The 23,828-nt window shown below is 38.4% G+C and overlaps 1 protein-coding gene across 3 annotated transcripts in view; it reads left to right on the top strand.

Moving 5' to 3' along the window:
• Positions 1–23,828, top strand: part of LOC137403720 (pleckstrin homology domain-containing family G member 5-like) — an 85,876-nt gene that overhangs the window by 3,145 nt on the left and 58,903 nt on the right. For all 3 annotated transcript variants that reach the window (XM_068089735.1, XM_068089736.1, XM_068089737.1), the window contains 2 exons: positions 2,217–2,461; positions 22,738–22,929. In XM_068089735.1, coding sequence (XP_067945836.1) covers positions 2,217–2,461; positions 22,738–22,929 — 437 coding nt within the window. The remainder of the gene's footprint in view (positions 1–2,216; positions 2,462–22,737; positions 22,930–23,828) is intronic.

Here is a 23,828-nt window from a genome sequence, read left to right on the forward strand (position 1 = left end):
AACACCCCTGCTCATCAGTCTCTTCAGTCGTGATTTCAGACTTGTTAACTCCTCGTGAATTCTGGTGGTGACATTCTTGACAGCGCTTCTTACACAACTGTCTCACGCATTCAAGTGTCTGACAGTTGATCTTTATACTTTATGGACAGCTTATATATTTATTCATCAAGAATACGACATCTTCTAGACAACTAGTTGTCATAGATGTGAATCCAGCTGCCAACCGACTGGTGATAATTTTTTGTCTATGGAATTTGTTAAATCGCATTCACATACAGTCGAGAGCTTACCGTAGGATACACCATAGCATACACCGTAGCATACACTGTAGTATACACCATAACATACACCATAGCATACACCGTAGCATACACCGCAGCATACACCATAGCATACACTGTAGCATACACTGCAGTATACACCATAGCATACACCATAGCATACACCATAGCATACACCGTAGCATACATCGTAGCATACACCGTAGCATACACCGTAGCATATACCGTAGCATACACTGTAGCATACACTGTAGCATACACTGCAGTATACACCATAGCATACACCATAGCATACACCATAGCATACACCATAGCATACGCCGTAGCATACACCGTAGCATACACCGTAGCATACACCGTAGTATACACTGTAGCATACACCGTAGTATACCCCGTAGCATATACCGTAGTTGACACCGTAGTTGTACCATAGTGTACACCATAGCGTTCACCGTAACGTACAACTTAGCATACACTTTAACGTACACTGTAGCATACACCGTAGCATATACCTTAGCACACATCGTAGTATACATCGTAGCATACACCATAGTGGACAGTTGTTTAATTGCTAGCGCATTCCTTGAACAGTTCCATTCCTTGAACAGTTCCATCCACTCAAGTATCCTAAAAAGAGATGCAACCTTTTAAATTATATGATTAGATTCGAGCTGACTGACTTTTATTGCAACAAATCCGCAAAAATATCGCAAGTGCAATCACCTTTCATAAGGAGTTTTCACTGGTTTTACGAGTCTGGGCTGGCCGATAATGTGCATTTGTAACTGAATGAGATTGCTCGTCGGAAAAAAAATCCAGCAGTGTATTAATAACAAATTGCCTTATAACCTACGGAGCAGCTAGGCATCTCGCCTGTCTTCTCTCGTGTGTCGCGTGCTTGGGACGATCCCGCCGGCAGCACTCTTGTCGAGCTCTCCCGAGAACATTCCTTCAGGTCCGGCACTGTGGGGCGATATGAACACTAATACCATCGTTAAACATTCTTTGAGCTTCCAGTGCATGTATGGAAGTGCAAAAAATGTTTATACGTAGGCCATGTCTAAGTTGTTTATTTGATGATGGTCGGCAAGTTGCGAGTGATAAGAAAACATCTTCAGTGGTTAGCTCAATTTTAGCTTGTTTTAAAACTGTGATTCACCCACTTCAGGTCTAATACCTTGCATTGCCCATCTGTTTGCTCGGTTCCAATGCTCACTCTTACTTTCACTCACACTCTCACTTGTACTCGTACTCACTCTTACTCTCACTCACACTTTCACTTGTACTCGTACTCCCTCTTACTTTCACTCACACTCTCACTTGTAATCGTACTCACTCTTACTCTTACTCTCACTCACACTCTCACTTGTACTCGTACTCACTCTTACTCTTACTTTCACTCACACTCTCACTTGTACTCTTACTCTCACTCACACTCTCACTTGTACTCGTACTCACTCTAACTCACACTCTCACTTGTACTCGCACTCACTCTTACTCTCACTCACTCTTACTCTCACTCACACTCTCACTTGTACTCTCTCTTACTCTCACTTGTACTCGTACTCACTCTTACTCTCACGTGTACTCGTACTCACTCTTACTCACACTCTCACTTGTACTCTCACCCGTACTTTTACCTTCACTTTTACTCTCACTCACATTCTCTCTTACTCTCACTCGCACTCTCTCTTGTACTCTCACTCACAGTCGCACGTTCACTTTCAGTCGCACATTCACTCTCAGTAGTCTCAGTAGTTCACTCGTAGTCTCAATCGCCCTGTCAACCTTCCGCACTCCCTCACTGCTCTGTAAGAGATCATAGGAATTAAGTTAACTGCTAATAACTTTAGTTTTACAATTTCATTAAGTTAGTTGTTGCTGTGGGAGGTTAGGTTGCCACCTTCGCATCATCAGTGCTCTGTATCTCCATAGAATATAAGGCACCTACACTCTCGGCTGACCAAGTTGATGGAAAGCTATTGTTCTCCAAGAAGGTTGACAACAACAGCAATCTGACCAGCCTAAATCCCCAAAGAAAGCTTGCAACTGCCAGTCGTGCCTCATCGTTTGCTGGCAAAAATCGGGAAGCAGTCGCATTTCAGACGACGAAGTCGAAGACTCCTGTGATCGGTAGAAAGTCTGCTCCGCTCAGAGACAAGCTTCACCCACCCGAAGAAGTAAGTAATTTGTCTATTTGTCCAATATCCTAGATGGTATTTGATCACAGCTGATTAGTTTTACTGCAAAAATGTTGCTCGATCTCTGTATGTTCTTGCTCTTTGCCTCCCCGTGGGTGTTTGTATGCTTAGTTGTAACTAAAACTCACATATACAAAAATGGAAGTTTCTGCATCAGTTTGGGGTTGGTAAACTCTGTGAGACTTGTATTCATTGATCATCTAAACATTCTGGGATGGTTCTGGCTGCATTCTAGGATGGTGAGTGTATGCATGTGCTTGTGTGCTAAACATAGCTGCATTCTAGGATGGTGAGTGTATGCATGTGCTTGTGTGCTAAACATAGCTGCATTCTAGGATGGTGAGTGTATGCATGTGTTTGTGTGCTAAAACAAACAATATACTGGAGTGTGTTACCTACGAAGGTGGTGCCAGCGTATTCTTTATTATACAAGGTCAAATCTGCTGAAGTTTCTGTAGGTCTGTAGATATTAGCTAATTAATTATTGCTGGTTTGCAGAGCAAGCTTTTCTTGGGCGTTTGGGGTGGGGCGGCAGGACACCTCTAGCACTCCTTAATTGTCTTGTCTCTGAAGAGATATGAATCAAAATCATTGATTAGATTATTCGTGCAGAGGTCAATGAATTAGCGAGTGTAATTAGCACTAGACTGAACTAGGCAGTCTGAAGGGATTCATGTCTCTGAGATAAGATGACAGATCTGTGCAACTCTAATAACAACTGTAATATAACACCTAAAACATGCTATTTGAAATTGATCTTCAAATCGGTCTTTAGCCTTGTTCACAGGTAATTGCCTCATTGTAGCCACCGCTATCCCAATATGGATAGGTTTTTGCCTAGCTCGCAGGCAACCATAGATGTTTTAGGATATTCGGTGGAGCATTGCTTTGCCCCGATTTTGATGTGGCTTTTAATGGACTCCGGAGACCATGGGATGACTGCATTTTTATATGTCCCTTTATCTGTGCTACTATGACCTGTATGGTTAGAGAATAAATCTGAGTCATTTATTGAGACCTCATTGTGTGGGCTTATTGTAACTCTTATGTTGACATATCAGCTAATGTCACTGTTAATATCACTCTTAACCTGACTGTTAACATGAATGATAACATGACTGTTAACAGTTGTGTTAACACAGCTGTTAACAGTCATGTTAACACGACTGTTAACTGATTGAAAATTTCAAGATTGAACCATGAATATTTTTTGTATGATCAGATGAGAACATATTTAAAGGTTGACTTGCAACAAAATTCACATTACAGTTATTTGGTATGAAAAGATTCACCATGTCTTACTCTGTTGTGTTGTAGGTGCAAAATATGTGGGAATGTGATTACAAGCTCTTAAAAGCTCAAAAACGAACAGTTAATCTCAGCCACACCAGACCGCTGTAGTTTGGATTCGCTTTCCAAAACGGCTCAAATATGACGTAGCTGTGTTAGATGGTTTCTGTTTACACTTTCATGCAACCTTATTCGTCGAAATATTTCACAAATATACTTCACGCATTCAATAAAACCATGTCTATTGTTCTTACGCGTCTGTTTTAGCGTCATTTTAGTGCTGTCACTTTTAGCTGTGGTATCTTATAACTTACCGTAAAAATTTGTTTAAATTTTTAGCCTTAGCTTGAAGGAGTACATATCATTGTCTAATAATCATGACGAGCCTGTTGGTCATTTGTGATGATCGAAAAGTGCTGCAGAAATTATTTGCAAAGTATTGGGTCACATGATCAGATTAAGACTTGCCGATAAGACCAAACCGAAACAAAACTAATGTAGTGAGCATCTATATTTGATACGGGGTCTTCGATAAAACCCGAAGTGTTTGTCATAAACTAGTGCTACGATAAGTTTTATATTGAGCTTTTTATTGGCTTTTCAATTCACGGGAGAACATCACGTGACAAGATGATAACCAAATTTCATGGCTACGTCAGGGAAATAAAGAGATTCCAATCTACGGCGGTTTTTCGTTTTTGAGCTTTTAAGAGCTTGTAATCATATTTCCACATATTTTGCACCTACCACACCGCAGAGTAAGATATGGTGAATCTTTTGATACCAAATAACTGTAATGTGAATTTTGTTGCAAGTCAACCTTTAATCAGGGAAAACAACAGGAGGAAAGTCAGCCCATTCTATCATACTTTTCTCTGCAGGTCATTGTCATGTATTAGTCTAAACGATGATGATAAGATGTTTTTACTTTTCTGCTGTATCTGTCTATTTTTCACTCTATACTATGAAATGTTGCATGCTTTTTATGAGTGAGCAAAAGGTTGTAGTTAGCAACAATTCACTACAACTTGATAGTGTGTGTGTAGGTATGAACCCAGTCTCCGTGTCGCGTAGCTTCCCCAACTCCGCCTATGACAATAGGCGCAATAAAATGTTATTATAGCTGCTGTAAGATTCACCACTAGTACTAGAACTAGCAGTACAAGATATAGTATGAACTAACTATTAATCTATTAATAGTTAGTAATAATTAATTAGTTATTAATTATAATTAGTCTAGTTATTAATCTATTACTATAGTAATACTAACTATTATATCAAGTAATTATATGAGTTACTAAGTACTACTAGCAATTATACTGCCACTACTATTCGTTATTACAGTAGCTAGCGGTACAAGCAATAGTAGTAACTACATGTACTATATCAAGTTGCAAGCACGACCTGTTCGCAGACAGGGTGGAGCAGTAGAATGCCCACTTGTTGTGACCAGCTGACAGCGCTAGTAGCTGTGTGCGCCATATACGGATATCTGGTAGCAACTAACAGTGCCGTTACAAGGATTGTTAGGCTCTGCTGGCAAATATCTCAGGAGCTATCAATTCCATGTAGTACAATCTTACATGGAATAGGCTGCTATTAAATTTTAAACAAGTTGTGTGATTGACTGTGACAGGCCTCCAGGACCAGCGTGCGATGGCCTTTGAAATGCTTTAGCATTGTTCCCCTCACCAGCTTTTTCTGTTGCTGACAAGTTCCATTGGGGTAATTATTTTCATAAGTAATGTAAATGAAACAAATATTAAAATATCTTCTGATGTCAAACTTCACTGGACAATGTATTGTTAGCACTGGTAGTACTGGAATTAGTGAGAATAAAATATTAGAAATAAAGTGTTGACGTCTATGATTACTCTTTATCGACATCTATGATCACTCTTTATAGAGGTCTATGATCACTGCATAACCACTGGGCTACCAGTATGATACCCCAACATTCTTAAAAATTGGTATCTGTCTGATTTAGTCATTTATAAGCGTTCATGTTGCTGTGTGTGAGGCGATGCCCGTGTATAGATACTTTCTGATGAATGTTCTTGAGCCTTGGAGCCAATGCTGATAGCACACGAGTAGGGGAGGCCATCTCAAAATAACTGTCTATCTCCGCTGTTCACCTCAACATAGATATGGTTTGATATACTTGGACCATGTTACATTTGTTAGATGTCAGCACATCCTTCACACTCGATATACTTGTCATTCGTATTGAACTCTAGCGTATATAGACAAGCTATTTCATCACTCCCTCAGTTGAAGCCTCGTCAAGTTGCGTGGCAGCAGCTGGGTAGATCAGTCTCACGGCTGAGCAGCATGAGCTAATAAATCCATTGAGTAATTAACAAACGATCTTGTGAGAGCGTTCCTTATGAATAGACTATTACACTGGTCCTAACAAAAGCTGTTTTTATCACGCATTGTCATGCGCGCTATTGATAGTCCTTGTCCAGTGACTTGTCCGAGTCGATGACTCCATTAAGGAATGTGAATTGCTGAATTTCCCCATGTTCTCATATTTACATAGGAAATATGCTGTAGAGGGTTAGCCGTTGTTAATAAGAAGGTAGATGATGATTGAGTTATTTCTTAGTACTTGAAATTGTTCTTGCATGTGTCATCAGTTAGTACATGATACTGTTCTGGCATGTGTCATCAGTTAGTGCATGATGCCGTTCTGGCATTTGTCATCAGTTAGTACATGATACTGTTTTGGCATGTGTCATCAGTTAGTACATGATACTGTTCTGGCATGTGTCGTCAGTTAGTACATGATCCTGTTCTGGCATGTGTCATCAGTTAGTACATGATACTGTTCTGGCATGTGTCATCAGTTAGTACATGATATTGTCAGCGAAGGCATTTTTCTACCTTGAAACTACTCAATGATTTCATAGATGCTCAATTCTGGATTATTTTTTGTTAGCTGCTGTCGAACCGATTGCATTGAACTAAATGTATTAAACTAAATGTATCGAACTAAATGCATCGAATTAAATGTATCGAGCAAACTGCGTAGAACTAAATGTGTCGAACTAAATGTATCGAACTAAATGTATCGAACTAAATGTATCGAACTAAATGTATCGAACTAAATGTATCGAACTAAATGTATCGAACTAAATGTATCGAACTAAATGTATCGAACTAAATGTATCGAACTAAATGTATCGAACTAAATGTATCGAACTAAATGTATTAAACTAAATGTATCAAACTAAATGTATCGAACTAAATGTATCGAACTAAATGTATCGAACTAAATGTATCGAGCAAACTGCGTAGAACTAAATGTGTCGAACTGAATGTATTGAACTAAATGTATCGAGCAAACTGCGTAGAACTAAATGTATCAAACTAAATGTATCGAGCAAACTGCGTAGAACTAAATGTGTCGAACTGAATGTATTGAACTAAATGTATCAAACTAAATGTATCGAGCTAAATGTATCGAACTAAATGTATCGAACTGAATGCATCGAACTAAATGTATCGAACTAAATGCATCAAACTAAATGTATCGAATTAAATGTATCGAACTAAATGTATCGAACTAAATATATCGAACTAAATGCATCGAATTAAATGTATTGAATTAAATGCATCAAATTAAAGATGTAGTTGCGTCAAAAATGAAATTAGGACCCATAAAAGGCTAAAACATCAGCTACAATTTGATGCCATTTTTGTCTTTGTAGACCAACCCTGTCCAGAGATATATGCGTTTGAATGAGGCCCTCTTTTAAAAAGCTCACGTTCCAGCGGGTGCCAATTTCGTGACGTAACTAGTTTGTTTTCTGAAACGAAACCACGAGCGATAAATATGAGGTCGCTTCGTTAGCCAATCACGATCGCGAAGTTTTTATATAGACCGTAATAAATGTTATCACTCGTAAAACGCGTTGTCTGTGATCTCGAAGATTCTCATCGCTAGAGAATTCATGCTCATCGTTACTGATTCAACGCGTTTCAACAATTACTAAGTTATACATAGTTTTAAAATGGCTTCAAGTTCGAGCGACCGCTACTCAGAGTTATCTGAGCAACGTTTAGTAAAAGATTAGAGTAGACAGCCTATGGCCAAAGCTGACAGGCGTCAGCAGCGTTTTGCTGCAGAAGAAGACAGAATGGAGGTAAATTAACTTAGAGTCTTCTATACTTTAGTAAATGTAATATTTTTTAGTCATAAATACATATACTAATTAATAAAATGATCATTCTTTGCTATCTCCAATCATCGTTTCATAGCTTATCTGCCGTTTTACCTAGCTATAATATTTTTTCGAATTTTCTTTGGTAAATTAGAGTCATGATTACAAATTATTTTCACACGTAGGAAGTGGGTAAAATCGATTGATCATTGCAAATCTTTAATTTCCAGAACCAAAGCTTCGAATCGTTGGCTTGGCGTACTTGTGCCTTTATTAAATGTTTATTCGTTTTTATAATTACACTCGCAATTTATTTAACTCCCAATTTGGAAGCTGTCAATAGATACGCTTTAGAATGACATATCTATGAATGACATATTTATTGCATCTTCTTTGTTTACATTTACTTGTTTTACTGATTACAGAATGTTTATGTCGTCCCACCAGCCGAAGAAGCTTTGTCAGTGTGGAAACTGCTATAAAGGAGAAAGCAAGACTTGAATGCGTGCTGGATGATGTTTTGTTTGAGTTTGTTGCAGTAGATGAATTTGTCATATTGTATCAGCTAATACTATGTGAGTGGCCACGACTTGATGAAGATTTTTAATAAAAGCTTTATGCCGAGATGAAAATATTTTTGCTTGTAAAAATTATATAATAAAATAATATTGTTGAAGATAATGCAAAACATGATTTGCAGAATATTGTAGTGAATCGGATATGGTATATGGGTGTCCGCAGAATATTGTAGTGAATCGGATATGGTATATGGGTGTCCGCAGAACTGGAGAATGTGAGTTCAAATCTAGTTTGCAGCAGACTTCTCATCCTTAAAACTCTATCCCTGTCTATATTCTTTTCAAAGAGGTGGCTTGCTTATTTCAATTATTTAGCATTCGGTAAGAATACTAGTGAGAAACTAGTACGTAGGTAATAGGTGACATAATGTGGGCGGGGCTTATGGGAGGCTGTATATCGTTTATATGGGTAGCTGCAGAACTGTGCTGATACAAAGACCGCGTTCTACATAAAGTGACTAGACAGCATTACCGTAGACCGGTAGAATTGGTAGTCGGTACCCAAATGTTTACACAACATTTGGAGAAAGTGAGTAGAACAAACTTTCAATTTTCGTTATTTGAGGCCTTTTAAACATTCATAATAATGCATCTGTAGCAGGATTTAAAATTTTATTCTAGCCAACACGAGCAAATACAAAATAAGATATATGCCAATAGAGCCGCGTAAGACTAGACTTTTATCGCAAATAGCCGATGTGAATACGAGAGATAGAGAGAGGTTGCCAAACGCGTGACATCATTTTTGGCGAGGCTGGGCACGTTTTTGTGGCCTGAGCGTTTTTACGGTGATCAGATTTTTTCGGTTTTAATCTTCAAATATCTTGGCAATGCGATCGCGTAACACAACAAACAACATATCAACTGATAGAGAAAAAAAAATGCTTTCTTTTAAGATCAACTTAAATTTTGACGCAACTACATCTTTAAATGTATTGAATTAAATGTATCGAACTAAATGTATCGAACTAAATGTATCGAACTAAGTGTATTGCAATAACTGGACTATCCAATAAAAGCTTTTAATAGAGTATCTTATGTTATATATATCTCATATCTCATCATTATTAGATGTAACACTAGAAGGACTAGCAGTTCTCTGCCCAAGTCTGTAATTGACAAAGTCCTAAGTACCCTAGTATTGAGCTGTACGCATCACAAATGTGCCTTTGCTTTCGTCTTGCATGTGGGTATTGCCATGCAAGGTTTCTTTACTATGGCAATAGAAATGCTACCCTATGTGAAGACTTTGTTACCTTTGTTCATAAACGAAGCTTTTAATTACGAATATGAACAAAATTCTATATTTAGCTCAAAGCAGGGTGATCAGTAGTAGTACCAGTTCATTCCATATCGCAATGCCAAACATGATTACTTGATTTTTGCTCAAACCTGCTGGCTGTTGAGATCCGTCGCTGTTTCTGCTTCCTGCTTCGTCAGGTTCCGTCTGTGACATTCTGCTTTCATTGGAGCTCTTCACTAGCGTTACATTGATCATAAAAGGGAGAAAAGTTGTTGATGCAAACCAATAATACTGCAGTTACGATACAGCCCACAAATAAAAAAGTTACGTCAAGTTTTTGTTTTTGTATGGACAAAAGGGTGCGTTTGGAAAGATCTTGGAACGGATGAGGCAATTAACATGTATTTTACTATTCGTATAACGTAAAATCCTTATAACGTAAATGTTTCTGGAATGGATTGTTTACGTTGGAACGGAGCGCCCATTGTACTAAGGCTTTTTTAGTAGCTGCTATAGTGTCAAGATATGCTAGGCAAAAAAGGTGTTTTTTTTCACCTTCTTAGACAGAGAGGCGAGCTAGTAATGACAATTTTTGGTGGACAGAAACACTGGTGAATACCTAAAATGACAGAAAATTTCTCACTACTTGAAGTCAATGTGCTCAATGATGTCAAGAGTTACTTTGATGATGTATGGCGAAAGGCAGATTTGGCAGGTTGGGCATGTTCAATTCCTACAGTACGGGTAAAGGTGCAGATTACTACTGGACTGGTACGTACTAGTACCGTGCTTGTATGGTGTAGGTACAATACGGGTATAGTGCGGGTACAGTACATGTACAGTACATGTACTGTACATGTACAGTATAGGTATAGTATGGGTGCAGCAAAGGTCCAGCGGGAAAATGGTTGATGGTAAATGGCAAACAAATGGTTGTATGATGTTTGCAAAGGATTCATGCATTAATAGTATTCTCTACAACAGCATACCGTCTCTAACCTGGTCATATTTTAAAGGTTGATTTGCAACAAAATTCACATTACAGTTATTTGGTATCAAAAGATTCACCATGTTTTACTCTGCTGTGTTGAAGGTGCAAAATATGTGGAAACGTGATTACAAGCTTTTAAAAGCTTAAAAACTAGACCTTTAATCGCAGCCATCACGAAACCGTCGTAGGTTGAAATCCCTTCATTTCGTCGACGTATTCAACTCGACGTGGTTATCGTTTTGACACGTGATGTTATCACGGAAATGAAAGGCCAATAAAAGGCTCAACATAAAAGGTCTTGTAGCACTAGTTTATGACAAACACTTCGGATACTTCTGGAAAGCCCTTATCAAATATAGATGCTGGCTACTTTACAGTTTCATTTCACCTTGGTCTAATCATCTAATCTGATCATGTGACCCATACTTCCTGTTAAATGGAGCGAACAATTTCTGCAGCATTTTTCGACTATCACAGGTGACTACAGGCTTGTCATGTTTATCAGAGGATGATATGCACTCCTTAGAGCTAAGGTTAAAAAATTGAACAAATTTTTTTGGTAGGTTTTGAGATATCAGTGCTGAAAGTGACAGTATTACAATGATGATGAAACAGACGCATAAGAACAATAGACATCGTTTTATTGAATGCGTGAAGTATATTTGTGAAAATATTTCGACGAATGAGGTTGTGTGAAAGTGTACACAGAAGCCATCTTGTTCAACTTGTCCCATTTGAGCCGTTTTGGAAATGGATTCCAATTTACGGCGCTTTCGTGATGGCGGCGATTAACTGTTCGTTTTTGAACTTTTAAGATCTTGTAATCAGATTTCCACGTATTTGGCACTTACAACACATCAGAGTAAAACATGTTGAATCTTTTGATACCAAATAATTGTAATGTGAATTCTGTTGCAAGTCAACCTTTAAAAACGTGGTGAATGTTATGCGTAGAAAGTATCAGAGGTGCCCTTTTATATGAAGAAAATTAGAGAGTATGCAACTCCTGTACAAGCCCTTTATTTCACACTTCCTTTTATATTGGGCGAGCAGTTTTGAGTTAATGGCTTACAATTACTGTCATTGCGAGGGCCCAACTGGCATGGATGACTGTTAGCTTTACACTTTTATATTCATAATCCGTTTATTCTCTGGTCTGCGAAAGTTGCCTAATCTATTTTTTTCTTTTCGGCAGTTAGCTGATTGCCTTATCATTGTCCCTGATAGCTACTAAAGTACCATAAAACATTTATATTACTTAAACAACCTCAGCTAGCAATGATCTGCGTACTACTACCCTCTCCTACTACAATAGGTTCGCCGTTAGTATGACTTACTTTGTCAGATGGGGTTAACAGCTTCATCGCTTTCACTACATAATTGTCAGTCCAACATTGCTAAAGCTAGACTCCTTACTCTTAAATATGACCTCCTCAATCTACTATATAAACGCTTACATTCATCACTGATAAAAGTGACCAGAATTGCTTCTGCTATGTACAAGTGCTGTCTGCCATGTACAAGTGCTGTCTGCCATGTACAAGTGCTGTCTGTCATGTACAAGTGCTGTCTGCTATGTACAAGTGCTGTCTGCCATGTACAAGTGCTGTCTGCCATGTACAAGTGCTGTCTGTCATGTACAAGTGCTGTCTGTCATGTAAAAGTGCTGTCTGCCATGTACAAGTGCTGTCTGTCATGTACATGTGCTGTCTGCCATGTACAATTCTGTCTGCCAGGTATACTGTCTGTCTGTACAGTAACACTGCTACTAACTTGGTGCAAATCATCCTGAATGTAAGAATGTCTGAATGTAAGAAAAATATCTCTTATTGACTTGTTGTGGACACCCGATGAGCAATCGTTGCGGCATCATATAAATTCGTAGCTGTCCTTCACACTCTGTTTACAGGGAACGAAACATCATAGAAACAGCATAAAAACTGTCACAGCATAGAAACATTAAATTTACATGATGATCTCATGTCATGTTGTTTATGATATTTTCTAGAAGTACTTACATGTACATGTAGACGTTCAATCAACCACCGTCCATGACATAAATTCGACCAAAAATTGACTTTAAAAGAAAAAGTTGTTACAAGATTGACAGAAATTAATTCGTTACACTTTGAAAGGTTTCGTCCAGTCAAAAAAATGTTGTCCATGGAATAATTTCAACCCTAAATCATCAATCCGATTGCGTCCATAGTAGCCACAATGTTGTAAAGCAATAAATATGGCTGTAGCCGCACAAGGCTGGGTTGGTTGTCTATTGGCTTTACTGACTTTAACAAACATTTCGGTGACGATCACAGTCGTCACTTTGCTTTCATCAAAGCACTGGACGAGGCTGTAAAAATTAACATACCGACAAATATCGCAACATGCATGTTACAAAAATCTTTCTTCAAAAGGATCAATCAAATTTTGGTGAGGAGCTCTATGACTCCATGACTAGACTCCTGTAAACTATTATAAGCCTTTAAACCATAACTGTCACGTACAACTTTTATCGTAGTTGCTAGGTAAATCAGCCACGCTGATTCCGATTTTGTACTCAAAATAAAGATTGGTCCACTAACCTTCAAAGTCATTTAAGCTTTTTTAAAGCGTTTCAATATCCGTTTCGAAAACAACACAATCGGCATTACAAGGTCCGCCCATAAATATGTGACAAAACCTAGCTTTTTCAGGAACGGAAGTTGGGAATGTTTAGTCCGATTTAGAAGAATAGAGATGAGTGTCGTAAAACCCATTATTATCTAAATCCAGCCTGTAAAATAATTGCAGTCTTTTATGAAAGGTATATAAACTATTTAAAATTGCTCGTAGCTTGTTACGTGATGTTTAAATAGGCTGGACGCCGAGAAAAATGAGCTCAAAAAGCGCGGTTTTATCACAAGCTGGCGTTGTTATCGCGCTTTTTTAAATATGCAATGTTAAATAGCTAATCTACCTTTCAGAAAAGGCTGAGATTATTTTTAAGGCTGGATTTAGATATTATTGGATTTTAAAACACTCATCTCTATTATTCTAAATCGGTCTTACATCCCTACTAACTTCTGTTCCTAAGAAGCTAGGTTACGTCACGTATTTATGGGCGGAGCTTGTTGTGCCGATCGTGTTGTTTTCGAGACCGATATTAAAACGCTGTAAAAAAGCCTTCATTACTCTGAAAGTTAGTGGACTAATCTTTATTTTGAGTATAAAATCGGAATCAGCGTGTCTGACTTACCTAGTAAATACGATAAAAGTTGTACGTGACAGATATGGTTTAATTGCATGGGAATCGCACAATTAAGTTGATGACACTTTATGAACACGATGAGTGCGTCATGGTAAATTCACTCTCAAAGCGCGATCTCCCAGGTTTCTATAAAGCGATGGCACGTCCAAGATTATCAATCGATGTATGAAGTAAGTCGGTACAGTCAAACCTTGACATACCATCACATCTGAATGCTTATTTTTCAAAATACAAATTAAATGCAATTAAATATGACCTGTCTTGTGAAACTGATTAGTCAATGTACTTTGAACATGCCTTCTATTATTTGTGCCAATCTCCATGGTTGATGTGGCTTCAAGTCGTACATGCAACATGTAGCAACATGTAGCAACATGTAGCAACATGTAGCAACATGTAGCTTTTAATCAAATGATTCAAGATTTGATGTTGGGATTAAATACTTTTATTGCATTCGTTGACTTCTTCGGCTTTGAGTGTTTTCATAATGATAAAATTACACTCATTTTTTAGGTTGATGGAGTTATCAACTCTTGCACGCGTAACTCGACAGCATGCAAAAGTTGATAACAGGGTTATCAACTCTTGGATGCTAATTTTGCCAATTGCTCTGAAAAGTGATTGCTCTGCAAATCACCTTTCAGAGCAATTGTTTTCGCTCTCCATGTCTACTTGGTTTATCGATCAATGTTTTCATTTCGCTAGAGACTTTTAAGTTTAATAATTGTTTTTCACTTCATCTTCAGCATGTCATGTTCTCCTGTGGTCGTCATATAGTTGGCAGTATTTCCTTGTTCAGCATATTTCCTTGCTGAGTGATCTGCCATACTTTTCGGACTACTAGCCGCTACTTTTTTCTGACGATTTGAGCCATGCGGCAAATATAAGGGTGCGGCTATTCTGTGGCTTTTTCTTTCACCGCTAGGGAGCATTAGTCAGAATCTCCGATTAGTGCGCCTGTAGCGGTGAAAGAAAATACGAAACAATGCCTAACGGTACTGTTCCGTTAGGCACTAGGTTAAAAAGCGTCAGTTAATACGGAACAGTGCCGTTAGGCACTGTTCCGTTTTAAACAGCGAAGTTGCCGCCGCGTTAAAAAGCACCGTCCTGAGTTCTGCGACCTATACAAAGGTGTGGCCTATGTATTGTTTTATTATGGTTTTTTTTTTGGAAAATAAAGCAGATGCGGCTTATATAGGGGTGTGGTTTATAGTCCGAAAAGTACGGTAATCATTTAGCCAAAGTGGCTTGAGATGATAACTCTTAAATTGCAAGCAATTTTCTAATTTTTGTTCCCTTAGGGAAACAGCTGCAATATTCAATGTTTCTCACTCTCCTTTGGGTAGGAGCTTTGAATATTGAGTGGTTATTCACTGCCAGGTTAGATATGCTTACTAACCATGTAGTAGGAGGCTATCCTTTGGATTGTTATCATAGCCGCAGCTAGTATTTGTTATTGTGTTGTACGGCAGCAGTAATTGTTTATTTATTTGACACTGATTGCCATGCTGATTGGCAGCTAGGAAGATACCTTTAGTTGGACAGCGTAGTAAGGGCTGCTGAAGGTCCTATTTGTTGAGACTGCTGAAGGTCCTATTTGTTGAGACTGCTGAAGGTCCTATTTGTTGACTGGTACGAACAAAACTGAAGGTGTTGGTATTATACAATAAAGATAATTGATGTTTAATGTATTGGAAGACCTTGAACAGCTGTGAATCCTCCTTGGGAGTCTTTAAGGTGTGTATCGATGTGAAGACTAGTTTGCCTTCCGTTTCTATTCAACTGAAGGGTTTCCTTGGTGGCAGTTCATGTGACATACCTTAAGTCATCAGCATCTACCATCGACATCTGTTCATGTGACATACCTTAAGTCATCAACATCTACCATCGACATCTGTTCATGTGACATACCTTAAAGGTTGACTTGCAACAAAATTCACATTACAGTTATTAGGTATCAAAAGATTCGCCATGTCTTACTCTATTGTGTTGTAGGTGCCAAATATGTGGGAATGTGATTAAAAGCTCGTAAAAGCTAAAAACGAACAGAAAATCGCAGCCACACGAGATCGCCCTAGTTTGGATTCGTTTTCCAAAACGGCTAAAATGTGACGTATGTGTGCTAAAACGGCTAAAATGTGTGCGAGATAGTTTATGTTTACACTTTCATGCATCCTTATTCGTCGAACTATTTTCACAAATATACTTCACGCTTGCGATAAAAACCATGTCTATTGTTCTTACGCGTCTATTTTATCGGCATCGTAATGCTGCAACTTTGAGCACTGATATCTCAAAACGTAGCATAAAAATATGTTTAATTTTTTAAGCTTATCTTGAACGATTGCATATCATCCTCTGATAAAAATGATGAGCCTTTTGGTCCGCTATGATGGTTGAAAAATGCTGTAGAAATTTTTCGCGCCATATAGCGGGAATTGTAAGTCACATGATCAAATAATGTTAGTTTCAGTTCAAGTTTGATCTATCGCAAATAGCAAACACGCTTTCTCATATTAAACTTGTTTATTTCAATTCGTCATCATGACTAACGCGCCCCATAGTGTTTGTGCAGCTGCCAAGCTGAGAAGCACCTTTTTTTGGCCAAGAGCTGAGAAAAGACCAGACCTTCACCGGGCGTGGAGCAACTGGGTGAAGCTGGATGTGACAAACTTTATTTATTCGCCTGCTTACTCTTACCTTTGTTTTCGTCAGTTCAAAGACGACATGTTTTCTAACCTGTTTGAATACTCCACATATCACCAAAGCACGTGAGTAATTTATTTTATGAACTACTTGTATTAGTAGTTGTAACTCGGGTTATTTTCTAGTATTCTCCTAATAGTACTGTATTAATCTATATTTAATATAACAATATTAATGTCATTTAATTGTAATATTATATTATTAGTATTTTATCTTTTTAATTACGTGTATTATTCTTATTATAATAACAAAACTAATTCATACTGCATATCTATCTGTAAAACGTAATATATTAATATATAATTGATAAAATAATGTTGTTTCACGATTAATTTCGCCAAATTTCTTAACCCCCACTCACTTATAGATATGTTATATAAAATAGTTATTGTCATTTTCTGGTATCATCGTTAATAGCATATTAATATTATTAGTTGATTATTATTAGTATTAGATGAAGAGTTTGTGCCAACCACTGAAGACTGGGAAGAGTTTGAGCGCTATGTTGGCCAGCGTCAAACGCTCTCCAATTACATGTAAGATAGAGCTGAACTAAACCAAACTTGACAAAATATAAAAAATATCCATAGAGTTATTACTCACATTTTATGTTTACAATATCATGGATTCTGATAGGGTTTTGTAAAATCTGTGTCATGATTGCATGGCTATATATTTATTCTTTTTCTGATCAAGCAAATATGATATAATAACAGGAAATGATGTTGTACAAATCTTATTGCAAGTCAACTATTGTGTTGTGATTTCAGACCCGAATCCTCCTTCAAAGAGGAGAAAATAATAGTAAGTGTGACAGCACTCCAGCGACTATTTCACTGTCACACCTGCGCCCTCCCCTGCTCATTCACGATGGTGCGAGAAGGCGGATGGGTAGAGTTCAAGGTTACATGTGCCTCCTGTCACCGATCGTACACTCGGGAAACAACTGCCAGGGTGAACAGAGCTTACGTCATCAACCCCCTGCTGGCAGCTGCATCACTCTTTTCTGGCGGATGCCTTACGCAGAACCTCCGTTTTCTGTCGCTCCTGAACATCGCAATACCAAGCCACAGCGTTTGCCTCTACCAACAAAGTGAATACTTACATGGTGTGAGTGTTAATATTTACTCATAAACTTGGAAAATGTGAGTAAAAGCTTGGCACACTAATTGAATAACAACATTTAGAAACAATTTTTTTCTTGAAATGAAAATATGTCATCCTTCAAGCAAAATATATTATAATTCAAAATTCTGATTCTTCATCATAATATAGCACAAAAAGGGGGAAGAGGATTCTACATTCTTAGACTAATGATAATGATACAAATTAATCTTGTATAATGAAGTTTTACAATATTTTACAGTGTATTGCTGAGCAGTACACCCTGCATAACGAGGGATTGATGGCAGCAATCGATTGGGAGCTTGATTTGGCAGGTGACGGTAGATGCGATAGTCCGGGGCATTGCGCACTATACAGAGCCTACACTATGATGGATCAGAGCTGCGGTTTAATAGTCAGCAGCCATCTTGTCAAGGTAAAACTTTGACAGTTTTTACTTCACAGCCTGACAAAAACCCAAATTTTTTAGTAGTTATCAATACATAAACATGAAGTTGCTCATCTAGCTAAATAGTTCATTCAAATAATGTGAAAGTAATTGTTGGTCGTAACTTTCTTTACTTTGCAGTCAACAGAGACCACCAGCTCGAACACCATGGAGCTGGAAGGCTTCAAGCGATGCCAGTCCGATCTAATTTCCCACGGCCTGAGAGTGAGGTCCATTACAACGGATGTTGTTACAAAGGTTGTGTGCATACTGCAAGCTTGTGTTTTGGCTTATGCCGCAAATTTGTCGCCGTGAGCGACGGCCTCTACCTGCATGCTTGGTGTCTAAGATTCGGGCTCTTTTCCCACCAACGGATGATGAAGAAGAGTTTGCAGACTTGCAAACAAGATTTGCGGCATAAACCAAAACACAAGATTGCGGTATGCACACAACCTTTTCCGAGCATTTGGCGATGGCTCTCCAAATGGGAATAGATTATCTACCAAAACAACTATTGAAAAACAATAATTGCTGATCATCAAAATAATCTCGATCTTTATATAATAAAATCATAAAACTAATACACGCTCTACTGTAGTAAGTGTACAAGCCAAATATACCAGTTCTCCTTGTGTTCCACGAGTTCAGAATATGTGTGTTCAACTGATGCATTAAATGTGTAACTCAAGAATTGTAGATAATGCTTGACACATTAGCATAGCCTTGGTGTTGTTGGCATTAAATGAATATCCAACTCACTATGATATCGCAGGTAATTATTCCACCTCAACTCAAGGGGTGCAGACGCCACAAATTCGTTTACACCAGGATGCATACGCAGGCATTCATGCTCCCCTCGGTCAAGGAGACAATGCGCAAACTCAGCATAATGGCAGCACAAACATTCAGGAAGAGATGGCATGTCTTGACAACACTCGCAGGCACACCACTCTGTAGCCGGTGGTATTAGCTCCTAAAGAAATGAACAGATATGTCTATGCAACCATAGCTAATACATCAGGTCGATGTTATCCAACAGTATATCAGTGCAGCACTAGATTTAAATATTAAAATTGTTAACGTTGTCATTGGAGAAAAATCTGTAATTATTTTTTCGCAATATTGAAGCGATAATTATCATCATTAAAATCATATATAATAATATTCGTTCTATCACTCTCAAGCTAAAACTATTACTACTAGCTAGCTTGGCACATAAGAGCTGGCTAGTGGCGGTGCTTACTTGCTGAGAGGTTTGATTCTGTTGAGGATCTTCTTCAGATAGAGCGTCAGGCTCGAAACGCCAGGGTCTTAACTCTTCAGAATTTGACATTTTTTATGATCGCAACTCAGACATGAGTAGTCGAACGGAATGGCCAAGCCGAAACTGTAAAGTAGCGAGCATCTATATTTGATACGGGGTCTTAGGTAAAACCCGAAGTGATTATCATAAACTATTGCTACGATAAATTTGATATTGAGCTTTTTATTGGCCTTTCAATTCACGCGAGAACATCACGTGACAAGACAATAACCATACAGCGCGGATACGTCATCGAAATCAAGAGATTCCAATCTACGGCGGCTTTTTGTTTTTGAGCTTTTAAGAGCTTTTAATCACATTTCCACATATTTGGCACCTACCACACAACAGAGTAAAACATGGCGAATCTTTTGATACCAAATAACTGTAGTGTGAATTTTGTTGCAAGTCAACCTTTAAGTCATCAGCATCTACCATCGACATTTGTTCATGTGACATACCTTAAGTCATCAACATCTACCATCGACATTTGTTCATGTGACATACCTTAAGTCATCAGCATCTACCATCTTTGCTTTGTGTATTACCTTAAAGGTTGACTTGCAACAAAATTCACATTACAGTTATTTGATATGAAAAGATTCACCATGTCTTACTCTGTTGTGTTGCAGGTACAAAATATGTGGAATTGTGATTACAAGCTCTTAAAAGCTCAAAAACGAACAGCTAATCGCAGCCACACGAGACCGCCGTAGTTTGGATTCTTTTTTCAAAACGGCTCAAATGTGACGTAGCTGTGTTAGATGGTTTCTGTTTACACTTTCATGCAACCTTATTCGTCGAAATATTTCCACAAATATACTTCACGCATTCAATAAGACCATGTTTATTTTTCTTACGCGTCTGTTTTATCGTCATTGTAATGCTTTCACTTTTAGCAGTGATATCTTATAATTTACTGTAAAAATTTGTTTAATTTTTTAGCCTTAGCTTGAAGGAGTACATATCATTGTCTGATGATCATGACGAGCCTGTTGGTCACTTGTGATAATCGAAAAGTGCTGCAGAAATTATTTGCGAAGTATTGGGTCACATGATCAGAATACGACTTGCCGATAAGACCAAACCGAAACAAAACTGTCAAGTAGTGAGCATCTATATTTGTTACGGGGTCTTCAGTAAAACCCGAAGTGTTTGTCATAAACTAGTGCAACGATACGTTTTATATTGAGCATTTTAATGGCCTTTCAATTCACGTGATAACATCACGTGACAAGACAATCAATAAATTTCATGACTACGTCAGAGAAATAAAGAGATTCCAATCTACGGCGGCTTTTCGTTTTTGTGCTTTTAAGAGCTTGTAATCACATTTCCACATATTTGGCACCTTCAACACAACAGAGTATAGCCTGTCTTGACAAACTTGCTTTTGCGGAGTTGTTCCCCCGTCGAGCGGGCGAGCAACACAACAGCTTGTCACAAGACGTACTGCACCTGATGCATCAGCTGCATGGAAAGGGAGTTGTTCTCTTCCGTCTATGCGGCTTGGCTGCGATGTTATGGCGGTCGCTCCATTGGTAATCACAACGGATTTCGCGCAAAAATTTATATAGAAAAAATAAGATAGCAACGTTTAACCAAAGACCAGTCTCTGTTGTAAACATTAGTAGAATTTAAGAATAAAATAAATTGAAAATAAAATCCATAAGAACAAATAAAACTGACTGATACAAAAATATAAACAAAACTGACTGAGCGCACAAATAACAACAATTTTAGTCGCTGTTGTTGCCTAAGTTCTCAAGTTCTACTAACGTTTACCACAAAACTGACTGAGCGCACAAATAACGCAATGTTTAGTCGCTGTTGTTGCCTAAGTTCTCAAGTTCTACTAAAGTTTACCGCAGAGACTGGTCGCTGGTTAAACGTTGTAATCTTATTTTTTCTACATAAATTTTTGTACGAAATTCGCTATGATTACCAATGGAGCGGCCGACATAACATCGCAACTGAGCCGCATAGACGGAAGAGAACAACTCCCTATAAGTGCAGCTGATGCATCAGGTGCAGTACGTATTGTGACAAGCTGTTGTGTTGCTCGCCCGCTAGATGGGGGAACAACTCCGCAAAAACAACAGTTTGTCAAAACAGGCTAAACAGAGTAAGACTTGGTGAATCTTTTGATACCAAATAACTGTAATGTGAATTTTGTTGCAAGTCAACCTTTAAGTCATCAACATCTACCATTAGCCTCTCCAGGCATTATTCTTAGAAGGAAGCATCTTTGTTTTTAAAAAGCTTGGTGAAAGCTGGGTTGTAGCATAAAGCATTGTTATGTTGGCTTACTTGCTTTTCACACTCATCTGCTGTTGGTCACAGATGTTCTATTGGTATTTCGATAGGTTTTGGCAGTAGTCGCAAAAAATGTGGCTTACCGGCTTTGCTCAATTATTATATGTATTATATTATTATAATTATTGTAGTGTTCTGAATGTTGTTGATTATTAACTCCAATGAGTTCGGAACCGCGTATACCAGTTTTAGTACATGATATTGATAATCAAGGGGTGAGATTTAGAGAGGAAGGATAACATCAAATAAGTCAAGGCTTGGGTAGGTAGTGAGTTCAAAGAGTAATCAGCTGAAGACACAATGTAATTAGTCACCTTTCTGGTCGAAGTCACTGATTGGTTAGGCTACCACACTACACCTTTATTATTTGATGGAAGTCTGCATGATGCGCAGCTAGTCACACCTATAGATCAATCGTGTGTTTGCGCATGCTTGAGGTGAACTAGCGCATGGACTCTGTGTTTATTCAGATTTGGTCAAATTGTTTACAGTTAGCCTGAGTGTAAACCACAGATGTGGCCATCTTTGGAACCGTCAGCGCTTACCTCCAAAGGAACATGTTGGCAACACGCCCCTGCTTTCCTGCGTTGATTACGTTCTTCTCTTAGTCATTTTCATGCCTAAACCATGAACTTTGAACATCTATGGCAGCCTGCTGCCAAAACTTGTCGTTAGTGTATACAAACCTTTCTCATTTCTTCTGTTTTTTTGATTGGCACTAGTCAGCTCTTTCCATCGCTCTGCACTCTATACAAAAGATGCTGACGCTGGTAAGTCCAATGTCTTTGCCATCCTTAGGCTAACTGTGTAGAATCGAATCTCTGTTAGGGGAGTAGTACTTGGCGTCATCTCCCATGCTTTAGATGTACCCGCAGCGGATATCGAGTGGCTCAGGGCCATTACCTAGAGATGCCAGCGCAACCAGCATCATTACTCAACCTGGGGGTCGTCGAAGTCGACAGTCAGACATTGTAGCGCCGATGAATATGACGTCGAGGCTTCTTGGACTCAGTGAAGGTCATAGTAAAGTCAATGAGGATAGTAATGCTAACGAGGTAAGAAACAAATTTTCTTTCGATACATTTTCTTGCTGCTGGCCACGAAGCTTGGTATTTCTCTGTGACTGAGGGCCAGATAGGCTGCAGTTTTATTATAGCCCAAGTTATTATGAGTAATCATTTGCGCTTTCTTGATGCTTATAGGTAGCGACTAACTCACATAATGTATGCATGAGCTGCGCGTGTAGTCATATGAAAAGCCATGATAGCCTCTGGTCATATGGTCATTACGTGCTAACTTGGTTTAAACTAAATACATTATAGCAAGGGGAAGGAAGGGGAGCACAGAAGACTTGGACATTATTTTGCATGTTGTCCATACTAGGCATCTCTACTTACAACATGCCCTACGATTATTAGCAGAAATCTCAACAATACAGTAGACTCTCCTATAATGTCTACCTCCTATAATGTAAATTCCAGATAACGTAAAAAAATTATGGGAAGTTTTTGCTTCGTACTATGTAAGCCATATAGCGTAAAGTGTCAAGTCAGGGCAAGTTCTCAAATTTGATTTCAAATGGTAACACATCTCGCCGCACTTGTGAGATAAAACGGTGTATGCATAACGTTAAATCTATTATATGTATATACAACTACCATGACATTTTAGTTTGTCGTGATAGATCGTCAGATGTGTCGACAAACCAGAGAATAGGGTAGCTGCGCAATTGTTCACAAGTATTTAGAGGCGATCGATTGGTGCAGGTGTTACAGCGTCGGTCTACCAATATGAATGTCACGGGTTGGGGTATTGTCGAAAGAAATCTTTTATACTAACCTTGACCCCAGGATACAGGTAGACGACAAACAGTTTGTCCCTGCTCTTTTTATAGTAAAAATAAATTATTGGGTTGCTTTATTGTAGATGTATAAAACATTTGTTATTAGTTTTA

The sequence above is a fragment of the Watersipora subatra genome, chromosome 9 (assembly GCF_963576615.1).
Source record: "Watersipora subatra chromosome 9, tzWatSuba1.1, whole genome shotgun sequence".
Classification (NCBI taxonomy): Eukaryota; Metazoa; Bryozoa; class Gymnolaemata; order Cheilostomatida; family Watersiporidae; genus Watersipora; species Watersipora subatra.